This window comes from Trachymyrmex septentrionalis, unplaced genomic scaffold, assembly GCF_001594115.1.
Source record: "Trachymyrmex septentrionalis isolate Tsep2-gDNA-1 unplaced genomic scaffold, Tsep1.0 scaffold32, whole genome shotgun sequence".
Classification (NCBI taxonomy): domain Eukaryota; kingdom Metazoa; phylum Arthropoda; class Insecta; order Hymenoptera; family Formicidae; genus Trachymyrmex; species Trachymyrmex septentrionalis.
The window spans coordinates 1806430-1824687 of NW_017305485.1; the positions used below are offsets into that span (position 1 = coordinate 1806430).

Here is an 18258-nt window from a genome sequence, read left to right on the forward strand (position 1 = left end):
ATCATATATGTATGTATATACATGTAAATAACGAAGGCGTATCATGTGAACTATGACACACGAGCCGCGTTTACTGCTAAAGGCGAGACATGAATACGGGTTACAGTATCTATAAGACAGTACTATTTTTTTTTTCTGAAAAGCGGAACAGGCTGTTAAAAATTGACGTCTTAAAGTCTCTTTTACATATTCGGGCGTACGGAATCATATAAGCATAGTAAAACGCAACTTATATCGATTTTACATACAGGGACAACATCCGGCATTTTTATACATGATTTATCTACATTTGAAGTCGCTGATCAGAAATGTGTTTTACTTGTGTGCCATTTTATCTTCTGTTTACATAATATGAATAAAGTGAAACAAGGTGCCGCACATATCTTGTACTCTCGGAAACATACTCGTTGGTAAAAGATCTCAGCAGGCCATTTTTCGCTTATATAAAGGTTTAAGAATCTATCTTGATTTAAGGATCTATTAATTTTTTTACACTGCAAGTTGTTGGGAAAATACACCTGGCCATCTGTTTCCTCTTTCATAAATAGCGATTCAAATTACTTGAGCGTTCTTTCGTTATTCATTTCACTTTTTTGAATTACGCAATCACACTCTAAATTATAACCTTATCGTACAATAATATTTCCTAGTTAGTTTAGCGGAGGATCGTTGATCGTGATCCGAACCGAATTTTAAAAGGCATCGCAATGTACAGCTGTATATTCGGACAGAGGCTGTACATCATCGAGTGCCTTCGCGAATACGTGCAATCGTTCGTACCTATACGTTAATATTTGTGAATAATAATAATCACGAACTCTTATTCTTTCGTATTTAAACAATTAGATAAATAAAAATATTACGCTTATACAATTAATGAATTAAGTATGTACACACAATACATATTTCGCTCATCAATAGATGTGTATGCAAAGATGCATGCATATACATAGTATAGATATATGCATATGTATATAAATACATATGTATATGCATATTTCTAATTCACTTACCATCCAGAAGAGAGAATGTGTTTTACGCGTGGTCTAAGGAAAGGCCTAACGTTGAAGAACTTTCTAATGCGCTAGGATTGCCAACACGTGATCAACTCCATAGAGTTTTCCTGTAAATTTCATTAAACACAGTTGCATGAAAATGAGAGAAGCATTGACTATATTTACACGGCACGCTTAATCATAACATCCGTAGTTATGAAATTAGCCAATCACAGCAGTTTTTCGGAAGAATGGAACGCGACTGTGATTGGCCAGTTTCATAACGGATGTTATTAAACCTGATTAAGGATGCCGTGTAAATGTAGTCATTAATTTCGTTTGTAATACGTGTGTGTGTGTGTGTATGTGTGTGTGTATGTGTGTGTATTGATGTGTGTATTAATTAAGCGCGTTCTAAACTTCATTTTATTAATATAAAAGCTGCATAATGCAATTGTATTTAAATTGCACTTACGTAGGTTTCGTTAATTTACCAGAAGTCTTCTTCTTGTTATTTCGACATTTCTTTACGTACGCTTCTATTAGATGGGCTATCTTTTTAGGATTAATTTCACCTGTCTTATTATGGCATATCTGTAATTGAGATTGTAGGATATTTTATTATGTGTATTACTTGTATTATTATGTGTATTCTTATTACTTGGATTATGTTTATTCAATATTACTTTTAATTAATAAAAAATTTAAATAATATTCACCTTAGGTACTGCTTTGCGCATGATGTCTTTGTATTCCTCTTTTGTGATGTGCTTTTTGGTATAATGGGGTTTGAGAACCAATTTCACTTCTTCTACGACTCTCTCTTGTCGGTTTAGTTTTTTAAGAAACTGCAACAACACAGATAAAAAATTTTACAACATTTTATTATATATTATATGTAATTTTATAAATTACATTAACGTCGTTGACATACCTTATCTTTAACTTGCATTTCTACGGCAGAGCTAGGAAGATCGTCCAGAATTTGAAGCTGATTCTCGTCCATGCGTACGCCAACCTTAGGATTGGTAGCTATAAAATACATCATTTACATAATTACTGAAATATATTCGTGATAAAATATGATAAAACTTTTAAAAAAAATGAAACTTTTAATTTTATAGTAATTTTATATCTGTTATATTGTTCATATATACAATAATTACTACAAATAAGACTCGGATCTCTTTGTATCGTCTCAATAAAAAAAAAACGAAAATTAAAGTACGTACACTTCTTCGCCTTTTCCTTAGTAACCTTTTTAATTCTGTTTTTGGTTACAGTCTTAATTGGAGGCAGTATTCCACCGAATAACGCGTCGAACGGATCTTTCTTCTCCGCACTCTTGTTGGTCTTCGGTGTGCCGCTGGTTTTAACAGCGGCAGGTGGTGGTGCATTTGCAACGGGTGAGTTATTAAAGTTGACAGGACTAGGTGGATCGAACAGGCTATCACTCAGGGTCGATCCCGGTGAATAAGGGGACGACATGTCGATGATATTGTCGTTCGTCATATCTATGGTCGCATCGTTTCCGTTCTGCCCTACCGTCGAGCTGTTTTTATTCTGAGTGGATTTGGAAGATCGCGGCAAAGTGGATGACTTCGCAGAATTTGCAAACACATTAGGAAGCTGCGGTCTGTCGTTTGTGCGTTGCTTTATCTGATTGCTCGGCGAGATGCGATTAGGCTGCAAAAAAACCAAGTACCAAACGATTTGATTTAGCAATTCATAATACTTAGAATGAATTGATTAAAATTAACATTTAAATAAAACAAAAACAAATCGAATACCTGCAACAGAGTTCTTTGTGCGGGATTAGACGTGTTGCTAGTATTGAAGCTTCTCTGCACTGCGGCCGCTACCGTCGCTAAGACAGGATTGATAGTACTAAACGGATTGACAGTTGATTGCACATTTTGCGGGTTCTGCTGGGTCTTGGGCGGACTATTGCTGCATGATTGGGTTACGTCAGTCTGGCTCTCTGGCACTGGAGACGCGGAAACATCTCTCTGAGGTGATGGTCTCTTGATAGTCACTATCGATATTATCTTTGGCTTCTCTATTGGCTTCTCCTGAGGAGGTTGTTCTTGCTGTTGACTGGGCTCGTCCAATGGCAACGGAGTGTCCGCAGCTCCATCGTGCTTCCTTGGCGAGTTGCGCTGCGCTCGGTCATGCTCGTCGTTTGGCGTTGCTTCTTGGCTGGCGTCCGGCGTTGGTGAACGAGATTTAGTTGGGTCAAAGGGATCGTAAGCGTCCGGAGAAGTTGGCGGAGATGTTGGTGGCTCAGGAGGTGTGTTGGGGCCGATCTTGAGACGCAGCTCCAATTCCTCTTGCGCTCGCATCTCTAGCTCCTCTTCGGCTCGCTCGTCCATCATCTCTTCTTCTTCCTCCTCCTCTTCCTCTTCTTCTTCCTCTTCCAATAGCGGATTTATCAGGGACGGTCTAAGATTGCTGGGCTGCTTGTTTATGGAGAATTTGATCTGCGGCTCCGGCGGCGTTTTAGGACCTTGCGAGATAAACTGCTCACGCGGTGGTGATGCCTGCGACGGTGGGCATTGTTCCGGCGATGCAGCAAGCGTTTCCTGTACCTGCTTGTCATCATCGTCGCTCAGTACTATAACGTCGCGAGGCGATGGCGTTTGTTCGCGGAACGGCGATTGATCCAGATCGATCACGGCCACGGGTTTCTTCGTCGCTGCGATCTCTGCCGCCTTGGATTTCTTCTTCTTATCCTTCTTCGCCTTCGGTGACTTCGATCGCTTATCTTTCGTCTTATCTTTCTTGGATCGTTTCGTGGAAGGCGTAGTCTCCGTCTGAACGGACTCTCTTCGACGACGTTTTATTGGAGGTGACAATGGAATAGTAGTTGGTAACTCTAACGGTAAGGACAACGGATTCGTCTCGTTGTCTTTGTTGAAGCATACGCTAACCAGTATATTGTCACCGCTAGCAAATACTTCTTTCGACGGCGGTGGAGTCCTGTTGCGTTTGTTCTTTCGCCGTTTCTCCGCCTCCTTGGACTTCCGACTCTCTTTCCGCCGTTCCTTCTTCTTCTTCTTTATCGCTTCCTTGTTCGTTAATATGACAGTCAGATTCTTTGGCGACACGTTATCCAGTACAGATGGTGGTGACCAATTTCGCGCCCCGATTGGCTCCTGCTGGATATGCGGTGGTGTCTTCGATCTCGAACGCGACCAGGAAGGCGTCCACTGCGCGCTCCACGAACGCTCGCGCTCTTCACGCTCGCGTGGAAACTGCTGCTCCTGCTCCACACTCTTTCTCTCATTCAGCTGTTCCCAGTTCCTGTTACGATCCCGCTCTCGCGAGATTGATCTGGCCTTCGACCGCGACCGACTGTGCGCCTTCCTCTTGCCGTGCTTCTTCTCGCGTGCCTTGGACGTCCTCTTCGGCGACTTGCTGCGTGATCTCTTACGGTTCCTAGAGCGACTGCGCGACTTGTACTTCTTCGTCTTCTCTTTCCGCTTATCGCGCGATCTCGACAGTGATCGCCTACGTCGTCTAGGCGACAACGATCGCCGCTTGCGAGACAGCGAACGCGATCTTCTACGCGATATGGAATACCGTCTCGATAGAGATCGCCTTCGCGACTTGCGTCTGATATGAGACGACGATCTTTTGCGTGAATTGGAACGGCATGATTTGGAATACGATTGGCCACGATCTCTTGACCAGGATAATCGGAGACGGGACCTACTCTTCGATCGTCCCTTCAAATACGATTGACTTCGTCGATCCTTTGAGACTCTCAATTGAATTCTGTTCGACGAACGACTTCTCGATCTGCTTCGTGACTTCTCCCTGATGTCCCTGCCATACTCATCCTTTCTCGGTCGTGACGGTTTCTCAGCCACGATCTTTCTTACATCATATCGCGGCAATTCTTTTCTCTTCTCCTTCTTTTTACTAATTTCCTTTGTCTTTTTCTTAGAAGACTTGTCCTTTTCTCTTTCCCTCTCCTTCGACTTAGACCGTTTATCCTTATCGCGGTATGGCCTGTCCTTTGTATTTTTTGAAAGTTTCTTCCAAGAGACCAGATTATCTGATGAAATGTTCTCTTTGTTTTTCTCCGTGCTCTCCTTGCTCTTTTCCTTTTTGTCCTTTTTCCTCTTCTTTTTACCGTCTTCTTTATCCTCTCTGAATTTTTCACGCTCCTTCGTCTCCAGTTTACTCTCATCTAATATCTCGCCATCCTCCATCTCTTTCTCTCTCTCTTTACGTAATGCCAAGGCGATCAATTCCTCCTCGAAATTTATCGCGTCGTCAGTTTCGGAGATAGCCTCAGTGCCCAGCTCAGCGTAACCAGTCAGTGATCTGCAGTCATCCAGATCGTCATTTGTTTTGTCCTTCGTCGGTGTGATAGGCTCCAAGCCGGCCTCGAACGGCATACATCGCTCCACCGGCGTATTCTCATCCCTCAAGGGCAATTCGTCTTTGCAAGGTGTGTAAGCGCCATCCGAGTCCCAATTGTTATCGAAAGTGGTAGGTACAGGTGGCTCGTTTATCTTGTCCTTCTCGATCGGGAATTGCTCTACTTCATCATCTACCGTCGAGAAACTTTCCTTCTCGTGTCGTTGATCCGATAAATTTGGATCCTCATTGTCGCTCGACGCTTTATCATCGTCCTTGTCGTCCTTATTATCATTCGCTTTGGCAAGTTTATGGCTGCTCGATGAACGCTCGTCATCACTGCTCGACTCTCGCTCTTGCGAGTCGTCTGCAGTCATCTCACCTTGCATCTCGGTATTTGAACGAGATAACATGGTTTTGTTTGTCGTGTCACCACCTTCCAAGTCTTCTGAACTGCATTCAATACTCAGCTCGCTGCTGTCGAATTTTCTTGGTGATAACCGAGCCATGTCAAGAGTGGGCGATGACATTGCGCTTTCCGTGACCGCTATGGTCTCTTGTGGTGTGGTATTTGCCGCCGCCGATTGCACTTCTTGTTCATTGTCTTCCTCTTCCTTCTTATTGGATGAAGCATCGACATGTTTCAGTCTCTCATCAACTATTGTAGCTTCTTCATCCGACGAGTTCTCGGAACGGAATTCTTTGCTTCCGCGTTGACTATCAAGTTTAAATGACTCTTTCTTTTTCGGACTCTCTGAAACGGGCTCCAACTCCGTATCTTCTTCTTTTTCCTCTTCTTCTTCTTCTTCTTCTTCAGCAATTTGTGGTCCTATTTTAATAAACTGGTCCAACGCTATCGACGATTGTACGACTGTGGATTCAATCTCTGATTTTGACGAACTGACATCTTTATTGCTATCTTGCTCTTGTTGCTGTTTGTCACTCGATGACGCCATCGTAGTTTTTTTCTGAAGAACACTGTTCTGCGAATTATCGTCCAACTGCAGGCCACTCAGCCGATTATTAAGTCTAATTTTGTTACCGATTTTGAAGGTAATCTTACCACGATGCGAGTCATGCGAAATCTTCTTCGGCGGTATCTTACTTAAGGTTTGACGCTCCTTCTGCAACGCCTCGAGATAAGGATCGGCCGGCTCAGGAGGCAAATCCGGTAGATCGCAGGCTTGAATGTCTCCCACAATAATATCATCATCATCAGGGATGTTGGGCGGTAACGGCGGCGGCTGTAGTGATCCCAGCTGCTGTGACAATTCCTGTTCTGTATGTCTAGCCACGTCCATAGTCTGCGACGAGTAGATGGAAAAATTTGGGCAGTCCGACTGTGAGTCATTATCATCATCATCATCGTACGCAGTCAACCGAATGGATTCCTGTGCATGTTCTCTGCTTTGAGTCGTCGTCGCGGCAGTTGGCAACGAAGGATAAGTCGCAGAGACCAACGGCGGCGCACTTGGCATAGGTATATTACAACTGTCTATCCTGTTTCGCAACATGTCTGTCTTTTCCAACGTTTTCAATGGAGTAGCTACATCGTCATTGCTATCACTATCGGCTGCAAACGGATCATATTTGTCGCCGCTTATCGGCAGATCTCTTGGCGTTTCCTCCTTATGACTATCGTCAATCACCAGTTCCTGCTCACTGTCGTCCTTGTCGCTTCTAGAGTTTTCTTCAAAATTCAGCAAACCAGACGGCGGTTCTGGCGGTGGCAACAAAATCATCGAGCTATTATTGTGAAGCTCTTCCTGTGTATCGCAATCAGACTTGGCTAGTGGTTCAATGTCGCAATAAATATCGCAATCATCGTTGTCTTGTCGTGCAGCAGGTGATACAGCCATGGGTGACGCAATTACAGGTGATCCGGACATGGGATCCGGCATCACAATGCGATCATTCTGCTCAGATGGTAGCTGATAGTTTCGCGTCATATCTTCCGGCAGGTTGACCGGAGGCAGATTGTTGTGCATGTGTACCGACTGCTGCATATTTATTGTTTCCGGTGCGTTTGGTGGTGCAACGGACGGAGCACCAGGAGGCGGTATGCCTAACGGGGGTAGCCGAGGAGGTCTAGAGAATCGATCCGTCACGTGCGGAAACGGCGGCCTCTGATCGAAGCCGCTATTGCCGTCCGTAAAATTAAACGGTCGTTCGCTGGGTGGTGGTGGCGGCGGAAAACGCATCCGTTCGTTGCGGAAATGCTGAGGATTGCGGTTACGGAACGGCGGCGGTGGCGCGTGGGCACCAAACATGGGTGGTCCGCCACAGTGCTCAAAATTTGGATTGTAGAACGGCGGCGGACCAAAATCGCGATTTCCAAAGTTGTCCCGCGGACCACCACCGCCGGTCCCGCCGCTATAATTATGCCTGCCACCACCGCTTGGTGGTAGTGAATCCCGGCCACCGCCGTAGGTCTGCCCTCCGTGGCCGCCGTGTCGACCGTTATCACGACCATAACCCCGGAAGTTGCCTCTATTACCACCACCACTACCGCCACAGGGATTGTTGTACATTGGCGCCTGCGTAATATCACTAGAGTTAATACTAGACAAATCCAATGGTGTGTCCACCTTTTTCAGGATTGCCTCCTCATGTTGCGTGACTTCTTCCTTATCCCGCTTCTCCTTCTTCGGACTCTCATTGTTATTGATACTATGTTTGTTTTCCTTTTCAAGATTTTTCACAAACAACGTGCCGTCAGCCTTCAGGATCACATCCGTCTTCTTCTTGGATGAATGCCACAGTTCCTGATTGCTCATTATACTGCTCAGTAGATCTGTTATACTAGTATTATCTACTTCGTTAACTGGATCAACCATAGTTTTTAAAATAGCGCGGCGTCTGATCGACGGCATCGCTGATCGTCGTTGTCGTACGTTTATCATAGGACCACTTCCAATTCCAATGGAATCTTCATCGTCATAGTCCGATCTAAGGAAAAAATTATTTTTTTATTAAAATATTTCACTAAAATATTATTTTCTTATATTTTTATTTTTGTTATATTTCAAACTTTTTAAAATCAAAATTATCTGAACAATGGAGGATTAAACATTATAGAGTAATAGATACACATAGAGCAATATCTCATGCACTTTGCCTAAAATAAAAAGTGTCCAATCCAGCATTAATAAAATGAAACATACTATCTTTATCTGCGTTTAAGAAAAGAATTGCACAAACTTGTAGGTGGGAGGAGGATCAATTAAAGACAAGAGTGAATAAATAGGATCAATCGCTCACCCAGGTGGACTGTAATCTAATCCCAGATTATTTCCAAAGAGACTGACTTGAGCTATACCAGCGCTGTGTCTGGCATTTATGAGAATGCTTTTCTCAGGTATAGAGATGTTATTTTTCATGACAGGTACAAGCTGCGGCATCTTCGATTTCTGCATACCGAGTGTAGAGGCCAATCTTCTTTTTACTGTTCGTGTACTCAGCATGGACGCTCGAATGCGCGCACGTCGCTTGTATTTTCTCCTCTGGAGAAATAATAACTACATATGTGCTTTTATAAGATCAGAAAAAATACGATAGACAATGTATATATTTAATAACAAAAATTAGATGAAAATAAAACGTAAAATAGCATGAGGAAAAGGCGTTGTGAAAAAAAAGCTCTTAAAATATTTTCAAATTTATCTTTAAGATAAAAAGATAGATAAGTTGAAGTAAATTAGTAAAGTAAGCAATTATTAGATTTTATTGACTAGGGTGTAATATTTTAGAAAATATATACAAGTTTAATTAGTATAATAAGTTAAAATTATTTTGAAAGCAAGATAATTAAAAGTCTCATTAAAATAAGTCTATTAAATTAATTTGTAAATTCATTGTTCTTTAGTATTTAGCTTATATTACTCTTGAGATTACTAAATAGATATATCGCTGTTGATGGCAATGCTCTCAGGATAATCTTCTTGTACATGATTTAAATATTTTTAATGTATTTAGTTACAAAAATATATTATTTTATTATCTTATATTAATATATCTTATACTTCACAAATTATATAAAAATATATTACAAATAGAAAAATCACATTAAGAAATCAATTACACATATGACTTTAATCTTAAAGTTAAACGGTTTCTAAAATTTAGCATATAAATATATAAAGGAAGTTTCTAAGATTTAGCATATGAATATAATAAAGTCATTTGCAAAATTAAGAAAAAAAACCAAGTGCATCTAGTGTGAGAAAATCATTTTATTTATATAAATTAAGAACAATGAGTTACAATCGAAAAGTCTAATTCAATTTAATTGTGTTACGAAGGTGGCATAAATATGATTGGGGAATACAGCAGTGATCGGATAGTCTGGATCGGAAGACCAAGATGATGAACACTTAATGAGACACCCTGGCATTACCAGACCGTACAATTCAATTTTATAAGAATTAAGTTATACATATACATATATTTTAATAAACACAGCATAAAATACGAGAATTATACAAAAATTTTTACTTATTAATCAAAATAAAGAGAATGCAAACAGAATATACATTCACATTATCGCGAAACATGAAAAAGATTTAAAAAATGTTATATACGCATCTGGCAATGCGATGAGCAATGTTACGTGTTAAGCTATTATGCTACATTTGAGGAGAAATTAGCGTTATACCTTGCCGGTTTTTTTTGTACTTTTCTTACACTTCCTCCTTGACGTGGATGATGCAATTTTGACATACGTCACTATTTCTTCCTCTTCGCCGTCATTGTTGAGTTCTTTAATTCGCACTTCTCGAAATAAATTACTGCCGGTTTTCTTTTTCGAATTCTTGGTTTTTTTCTTTTTCCTTTTCGACATTTTGGTCTTAGACTTTGTATTCAAACGCGTGGAAGAAGCGTTACCTTCTAGGCTTGTGTTTGGAGAGCGACTTCGGCTATTGTCACCAATCGAATCAAGGCCGGACGAAGTTGACGGCTGGTTTGGATCAATACATTGCTCATCTGTTCGATTATGATTGCGCCTAGAATTGACTCTGGAAACGCGTCTGGTAGGTAGATACATACGATCATTGACATGAGGAAGTATATTACGGAATATATTTAAGTTCGTTCCTAATTCATCAAAGAAACGTCTAGTATTTCTCCCCGTTGTTATAAGAGTTGGCACAAAACTCGACAAATACTGCAAAGATAAATAAAAGAAGGAATTAGTTTTTATATTCTTATTTTAATTTTATATTATGTTCATTACACCTGGTTTTTATAAAAAAGCCGAAAAGATAATCTTTTTATACATCAAAGAACATTTTATATATAAACTCAATTAATCCATATGTGAAAATGTTATATAAAAAAATTAAAGTTTTTTTAAATAAATTATATCAGGCAATTATATCAACTTGTTTTTATATCTTGTAATTTAATTTAAGTTTTCAATTTTTTGAAACTACTGTATGTATTTTTAATTTAAAAATCTCAAGTATATTATGGAAATAAGTTTACATAAAAAGAATTACATTAAAAAAAAAATTACATCAAATCTGAAATTAATGTTTATTTATTTAAAAAAATATTTTATATGAAAAAAATTGTCAATTAAAGTGTAATCCATAAGTAGTATATTGTTACAACACATAACTCGTCTTTACATATTTTTTAAGTATGAATAAGTTGTTACCGATCGTCTAGTCGAGCTGCTTTCGGTACACCCAGGACAATACCATTCTTCAATGGGAACTGTAGTTATTGGGGGTGTTAAACATTCCATATGATAGCCGCGGTCGCAATTGTCACAAAGTAACATTCGATCCTCTCTATCACTTTGATGACATATTTCACAAAAAGTTGGATCATCTGCTGGTTGATTCTCAATACGCGGCACAGCTTCTACTGGTAAATGATTTATGATCTAAGCAAAGTAAAAAAAAATGCACATTAAAATTGCGATATAATTTTTTAATTCATTTACACACTCTCTCTCTCTCTCTCTCTCTCTATATTTTTTTTTTCGGTAGATTATTTTTTGTACAGCTTGGTTATTTGTGTTAATTTTTAAATCATACAGTATCAAATAACAAATTTGTAAAAAAAATTACCTCGCCGTCAAAATGACTTCTAACAACAATTGTAGTGAAGGATGTACGATCCACTGGGCAAGTGTTGATGTTTTTACTCCATTCTAACAAACATTCTAAACAGAAGCAATGATCGCATTCAGATGGGATACCAACTTGCTGTTTTCTAAATGGTAGCAGACATATAGGACATTTTTCCGACTGATCATCACTGCTATCAGAGTTAGCGTTGGCATTAGTTAATGAAGAGGAACCAGGTTTATTGGCATTCTCACTTTTACTTTTAGATAAAACTTTACGCTTAGCAGTATATTTATGGTTATCACCACTTGATTCATCTGAACTAGTCCAATCACTTTCCCATTCGGATGTACTACTATCTGTAATATGCGTGGATCTGCTTTCCTCGCTACTATTAGATTCGTCACTAATAACTCTCTGCAACAAAATGATATTAATGAAGATATGTCACCAATAAATATGTCATCAATAAATTTAATTAAACATTTCTTTAAAAAAATATAACAGTCATAATACTTACATGGTTTTGTCGTCTAATCACAGGCTTAGGTACATCACTATCGCTGCTGCTTTCTCCTTCGCTAACGACTCTCTGAAACAGTAACATAAATGCAAATTGATGTAAATTTTTAACAAATAATATGTTTACTTAGAAAGAAGACCATATAAATAAAATTGAATAGGCTATGCAAATAAGATTTAATAGATTCCATAAATACTATACAGTTAGAATTAAACATTTAATTTAATCAATATTTAAAGATACTGTAATAATTAAAGCATTTCCAAACGTACAAGTTTCTTCTTTCTTCGAATTTGTACAATAACAGATTCATCGCTGCTATCACTGTCCCTAATGACAATTTTCTTGCGTTTGTGATTATGATGACGTATTAAACAAGTATTATCGCTGTCGCTTGACATCTTGACTATCACTACAATTCATACCCCCTGTATTCTTCTCATAGATCTGTAACCAAGAATTCATGTCAAATATCCACTGTACTACCCATTTTTAACAAAGTAAAACAAATCGTTCAGTCTCCATCTCAATTTTATCGTAAATATTGTTCGGTTTCTTATTGTAACAACGGAAGCAATATACAAATTTATTTCGCGTATAGTTTGCGAGCGACTCTCATGCGATACCCTAAACAGAATAATCTAAATGAGGATTACTCGATGCTGCGCGATGCGCCCGCTCCGGAATCTCAAATCGTGACCAAATCGTCCCACACGATGATGATCGACATCTGGGAAACGTTGTCAGCTCGGTTATCCTGATGAGCTGCTGGTGGATGACGGCGGCGCGGTGGACGATCCCACGATTTCGCGCGCACTCTCCGCGTCGTCGACGACGGCTCACGAAAGCCGTTGCTGATCCCGCGTCGCGGTCGCACCCAGTAGTTCTCGATGCCGTAGAAACGAGCTCACGAGAACGTGTCTAGGATCGCACCGATGCGAGTTGACCAGAGTTGACGCTTCTCGATTTCCGTCCCGCTTCGTTCTTACTCACTCTCTCTCTCTCTCTCTCTCTCTCTCTTCCTCACTCCGTCCCTCTCGTTCTCTTACTCTCGGTGTTGCTCCTGATTCCTTCCGTGATCGTGTCGCACGCCGACGAATCGCGGGCATGCGGCACTGATCCCACGATTCTCGTACGGACGGAACGGCCTTGAGCCGTTCGCGTCAGAATTATCTCCTCTGACTCTCTCCTGCGACAATATACCGAAAAGTAACGCGTTCTATCGTGAGACTGCGGACATATTGGATCGCGGACGCCGTGCTTGCCGTGGTGGTGTATGGATATAACGTTGTGACGTCACTTCCGGCCTTGCATTTGAGACGAGGCGAAAGTACAAGAAACGTCGAGCGTAGTACCCGACCGATCGGAAGTAAGCGCACTGTCGTACAATTTGAATTTGAACGAGCGATTTGAAAAGAGACGAAAATTACAAAAGTGAACAAAATTTACTAGATGTCGACCAATAAAATTATAAATATTTTAGTAAATTTGTTCACTTAAATTACAATAACTAACAGCTGGTTCGCGTTGCTTAAAATCCCTAAAAATTTTCGAACTTAAAATGAGATAGATGTATATTTGGGCATTGAAAAGAGAGAATGCAAAGATATTGAATGCAAAAAGTGCGAACAAAATGAACAGACCAATGATCTGTTTTCAATTTCTATGCTAGACTGCATTATACGTATCTATATACACATATATGATATATATATATATAAATTATAAATAATAATATATAAATTATGCATACTTTAAAAAATAATTAAAGTGAAGTTATACAGTCAAAGCCTAAAAGGTAGAGAGTCTCACAAGGAGAAAGTGGTATGCAGTAATTTGTAAAAATTGACCAATTACTATGGCGTCGCGAAGGCAAAATTCGCGCGAAAAGGAGACAAATGACGAATCATAGCGATTATCGTATAAACTATCACAACAGATTTATTTTAATTCGACGTACAATGGTCTCTAATTGAGGTAAGTATATATTAATACACTTTATCACTAATATCGCTTTTCTTTCAGCGACACAAGAAGAGAAGGTAAGTACGTTATTAATGGCAGCTTCCTCCTTATTGCTTCTCTAAGTAATCTGTAAGAATTAACTAATCACAGTATCGAGTATTCCCCTCTCATTTGATAATAGAATAGTTGCTAGATACCAGAGTCTAGTCGTGCCCTAAAAATGGCGTACGTGTTCGAAATATGAGTTTGCTCTCAATTATTAGTGATATGAATGTGCGTTCTCGATTGGTATTGCCATTGTGTGAGCACGCCAATCACAAGAGAGGATGGAGGAATGGCCAGACTCTGGTATTTTAGGAACCTTACGGCATACGATTAAGACCAATATAAATCCAGCTAAGGCCGGAAAATAAAGATTGAAATTTCATCAATAAAGACAAAGAAGTTTTGGCTCCTTTTGTTCTGATTAATCAAACTTCAGTCTTTCAATCAGTCTTTAATCTCATTCTTCAATGTGTAGTCTGATTCCGGTCTAAGGGCTGCCACAGACAAAATTTCTGTAACAGTAACTTTAAGACGTGAACTTAAGCCGATGAGCCAATCAGGATACTGCTTTAGATCTACATATTCTAACGGAAATGAAAATAACAATAAACTTATCCATAAGGCGAATTTTAATCGGTTGAAATTCACCTTATTACGGGACTATGATAAGTTTACTATTATTTCCATCTCCGTTACGTTAACTTAAAGCAATATCCTGATTAGCTCATCGGCTAGTTATAAGTTTACGTTATAGGTTGAAATCAGACAATGCATTGAAAATTGAGATTAAAGATTAAAAATTGAAATTTTATTGAAGTGTCAATAAAAACAAAAAAATTCTGGTTCTTTTTGTTTTGATTGGTCAAACTTCAATCTTTCAATCTTCAATCTCACTCTTCAATGCGTAGTCTGATTCCGGCCGTACGGTTATTGGCCTCATAAGTTTTAGGGCTGCTGCACACAAAATTCCGCAACAGTGGCCTAGTTTCCACCTAAAGTTTAAATCTGCTCAGAATATAAGAACCAATCAACTATACTCGAGTATTCCCTTGTTACAGTCGAATGATAAAGAAATACTCGACTGTAGTTGATTGTTATATTCTGATCTGGTTCAAACCCTCGGTGGAATCTAGGCCACTGTTGCGGAATTTTGTGTGCGGCAACTCTAAAGCCTATGGCTATAAAATACGAATACACCTATTGAATGTGATCTACTTAGTGCTGTAAATACTTCGTTAATCAATCAGAAAAAAAAATTTTACAAATTGACAAATTGACCAATCAAAGAATGCTTTAAAGCATTTGCAGCATAAAGTAGATCGCACCCATTGTGTATTCTTTTAGATCATCCAATTAGCATTTTCGATCTGGAAGAATACATCAATAGCAGCGAGCGCTAATTCAACTGTTAAGTTCGCTGAACGCAGTATTTGAGCCAGTTCGCAAGCGAGGCTTGCCGAGCGAATGAGCATGATTGGTCCTTATCTGTGGATCCAACCAATCATGTTTAATTGCTCGGCGTGCAGACCTAGCCGCTTTGTCGACTTGAACGCGCCCATTGTGTTTCCGGCTTTTCATTAACCGAAGAAGGGCGCCATCTTCTCTCGCCGTCCTCTTTTATTTTTCCTTTCGTGGACAACGTTGTTGGAAAAATCTTAACAAGATGGGTCGTATGCACTCACATGGGTAACATTATAATATTTATCGTATTATCGATGTAATCTCTTTAATTATTTGTGCTGCGACACTTGCGATTTACTAAGATCCTCGGCGTCGACACGATATAAGAGTATATCTTATACCATGGGCGTCGAGATGTCTGTCAGTGTGCACATCCAATGACCATGTGTTTGTGACTCCGTTCTTTTCATTCGAATGATCAATTATCCTATCATTTATCGACTTTATAATTTATAATTTATAGTTGTTGAGCGATCTAATGATTCGGCTTTTTTGTATGCCATGTATCTTGGTAAACCAAGCACGCTGCTTTTACGAATACATAACCTATCACGTGTACGCATAGTGTAATCGCGTTCGCATTAGGCGTTATTTCTTCTGTAACTGCAATGCCAGTTAAACACTTGTCAAGCATGAGTATTTAATCAAGTTACTGACATGCAATGTTAATTTATTTGTTAATCTTTAACAGTATAGTAGAAACGTGTTTAATGATAAAGAATTTAATCTTTTATATCTAATATAAGAAAAAGCCAAGCAGAGACAAAGAGTATTATAAAATATTGGATTTAATATATCCAATATATATTAAAAACAAGCTATAATGCTTATTTTTAATGTATTGGTTATATTAAATTTTATTTAATATTTTATAATTCTTACATTATTATATTGGTCAATAACTCCTCTCTGATCATTATTTAGCTTTTAACTTTTTATTACCGTTATTCGTTTTTTTTATACAATATATAGTTTCAGTATTTTCATATAATACAGATACTTCTGAAAAATTACTTCCTAAATATTCTTGTAATGTACTAAAAAAATTTTTAAATATGATTTATTTTTTATAAATTAATTATGTATATTTTTAAATTTCATTATATATATATTTTTTTTATAGTTTAAAATGATGAAGATTATATGATGGCATATTATATTTTTTAGAAAAGGTATATCCCAGTCGGCGCTTCCTTACCGACGAAGTGTACCAACTTGGTTGAAACTAACACCAGAAGATTGCAAAGAACTTATCTACAAGCTAGCGAAAAAAGGACATACACCATCTCAAATTGGTAATTTTGATATACATTATTTTTCTGTTAATAAAAGCTTTACTAGCTGCTAATTTAAAGGAATCAATGTATTTAAAGGCAAACTCTACACGGGGGATTTTTGAGTTTTTAATTTGATTCTCTCAAATATGTTTGCAAGATCATAATAAGTGATGTTTGATGTGAATTTGATTATTTGTCATTTCACAATAGGTTATCACTGATACTTTTGTAAAATAACAAGTTTGATATTGACACAAAGCCCCAAAAAAAACATACCCTATACTTGGGTGGAGACCCAGCTATTCTTATGTACTTTAAGTCGCTGAATATGAATCTGACATCAAAATAGGTTACCATTCAGGATAAATTTTTAATCTAGAGCGAAAAAAATGGAAAAAAATGGGTCATTGTTTCGCTCTAGATTGAAAATTTATGCTGGATAGTTCTATTTTGATGTCAGATTCGTATTCAGCGATTTAAAATATATAAGATTAGCTGGGTCTCCACCCCAGCACAGGGTACTTTTTTTTGTGTGTTATTAAAATGACAAAAAAACCGTGTATAATATATTTTGTATTTTTATAGGTGTCATACTTCGTGACTCACATGGAGTAGCACAAGTACGATTCCGTACAGGAAATAAGATTCTGCGCATTGTAAAGAGTATGGGTCTAGCTCCTGATCTTCCAGAGGATCTTTATTACCTGATCAAAAAGGCCGTAGCTGTGCGTAAACACTTGGAACGAAATCGCAAAGATAAAGATTCCAAATTCCGTTTAATTCTCGTCGAGTCAAGAATTCACAGATTGGCGCGTTACTATAAGGCAAAAGGCTCTCTGCCACCAAATTGGAAATACGAAAGTTCAACGGCCAGTGCTCTTGTAGCTTGATTTTGTTTGTATTTACATATGCTTTAATAAAATTCGAAGACATCAATTTACATATTTTTTTATTGATACTGCCACTACGAATTACGTTATACACACGCGATGTATATGTACACATATACACGCATACACATACAACCTGTTTGATAATAAATGTAATACTTTTTCAGTTAAACTAAACTGGATAGAATAGTCCTCTACTTTTTCATTAAATATTAATTTAGAAGTTGTAATTTAGAAATTCATTAAAAATCCGCAAATGAGCAAAAATAATTTAAAATAATCTTTTATTAACATAATGGTCTTACAAAGTACATGCGAATTAGAAAAAATTAACAGAAATTCTGCTAAGAATTTTTCCGATTCTTGAGATTGGTTTTATATTTAATTAATACTTTCTGTATGTATAATAGATTAATTTAAAATTCTTTTTTTATTTATTCTAATTTGAACGGAATGATAAAATCTAAAAGCAACGTGCGGACTAACAACATAGAATTTTTAATTAATATTCATCCGATACCACCGGATATTTCACTTGACGAAGTAGCAAAAGTAGGTGCTTGTTCTTAATTGACGAGACACGAACGCCGTACGTTGTCTCTCGCATTGCCGGGACATGGAAATTGTTCGACACAACGCCTGTTGTTTGTCGCTGCA

The 18258-nt window shown here is 38.3% G+C and overlaps 3 protein-coding genes across 4 annotated transcripts in view; 1 reads left to right on the forward strand and 2 right to left on the reverse strand.

Annotated features, from left to right (window-relative positions):
- Positions 1-1106, reverse strand: part of LOC108750000 (CCA tRNA nucleotidyltransferase 1, mitochondrial) — a 5755-nt gene extending 4649 nt beyond the window's left edge. Inside the window, exon 1 of the mRNA XM_018489145.1 lies at positions 1014-1106. Within this exon, the coding sequence (XP_018344647.1) occupies positions 1014-1016 (3 nt within the window). The 5' untranslated portion in view covers positions 1017-1106. The remainder of the gene's footprint in view (positions 1-1013) is intronic.
- Positions 1107-1466: 360 nt separating this feature from the next.
- On the reverse strand, positions 1467-13227 carry LOC108749999. 2 transcript variants are annotated; one of them, XM_018489143.1, is made up of 12 exons: positions 12620-13227; positions 12236-12410; positions 11961-12032; positions 11441-11857; positions 11023-11253; positions 10018-10527; positions 8625-8866; positions 2786-8312; positions 2228-2681; positions 1930-2027; positions 1715-1843; positions 1467-1589 (listed from the first exon to the last, which is right to left on the reverse strand). In XM_018489143.1, exons 2-12 carry the CDS (start codon positions 12362-12364, stop codon positions 1467-1469), a joined length of 7932 nt encoding a protein of 2643 aa, XP_018344645.1. In that variant the 5' UTR covers positions 12365-12410; positions 12620-13227. The 2 variants fall into 2 exon arrangements, with proteins under 2 accessions (XP_018344645.1, XP_018344643.1); XM_018489141.1 differs by having other exon boundaries at positions 8625-8881.
- A 2321-nt stretch (positions 13228-15548) lies between these two features.
- LOC108749885 (40S ribosomal protein S13-like) lies at positions 15549-17647 on the forward strand. Its single transcript, XM_018488895.1, has 3 exons — positions 15549-15659; positions 16602-16729; positions 17297-17647. The coding sequence occupies exons 1-3, from the start codon at positions 15637-15639 to the stop codon at positions 17599-17601; spliced, it is 456 nt and encodes a 151-aa protein (XP_018344397.1). The 5' UTR covers positions 15549-15636; the 3' UTR covers positions 17602-17647.
- Positions 17648-18258: the final 611 nt, after the last annotated feature.

What these genes read in the sequence shown, in the direction of transcription:
- LOC108749885 (XM_018488895.1), top strand. Translation starts at nt 15,637, where the DNA reads ATGGGTCGTATGCACTCACATGG. An exon ending in GGTCGTATGCACTCACATGG is followed by an intron (nt 15,660 to 16,601) that starts GTAACATTATAA and finishes TATATTTTTTAG; the next exon opens with AAAAGGTATATCCCAGTCGG. An exon ending in ACATACACCATCTCAAATTG is followed by an intron (nt 16,730 to 17,296) that starts GTAATTTTGATA and finishes GTATTTTTATAG; the next exon opens with GTGTCATACTTCGTGACTCA.
- LOC108749999 (XM_018489141.1), bottom strand. Translation starts at nt 12,364, where the DNA reads ATGTCAAGCGACAGCGATAATACTTGTTTAATACGTCATCATAATCAC. An exon ending in GAAGTCATTTTGACGGCGAG is followed by an intron (nt 11,254 to 11,440) that starts GTAATTTTTTTT and finishes TACTTTGCTTAG; the next exon opens with ATCATAAATCATTTACCAGT. An exon ending in TAAGGAAAAGGCGAAGAAGT is followed by an intron (nt 2,028 to 2,227) that starts GTACGTACTTTA and finishes TGTATTTTATAG; the next exon opens with CTACCAATCCTAAGGTTGGC.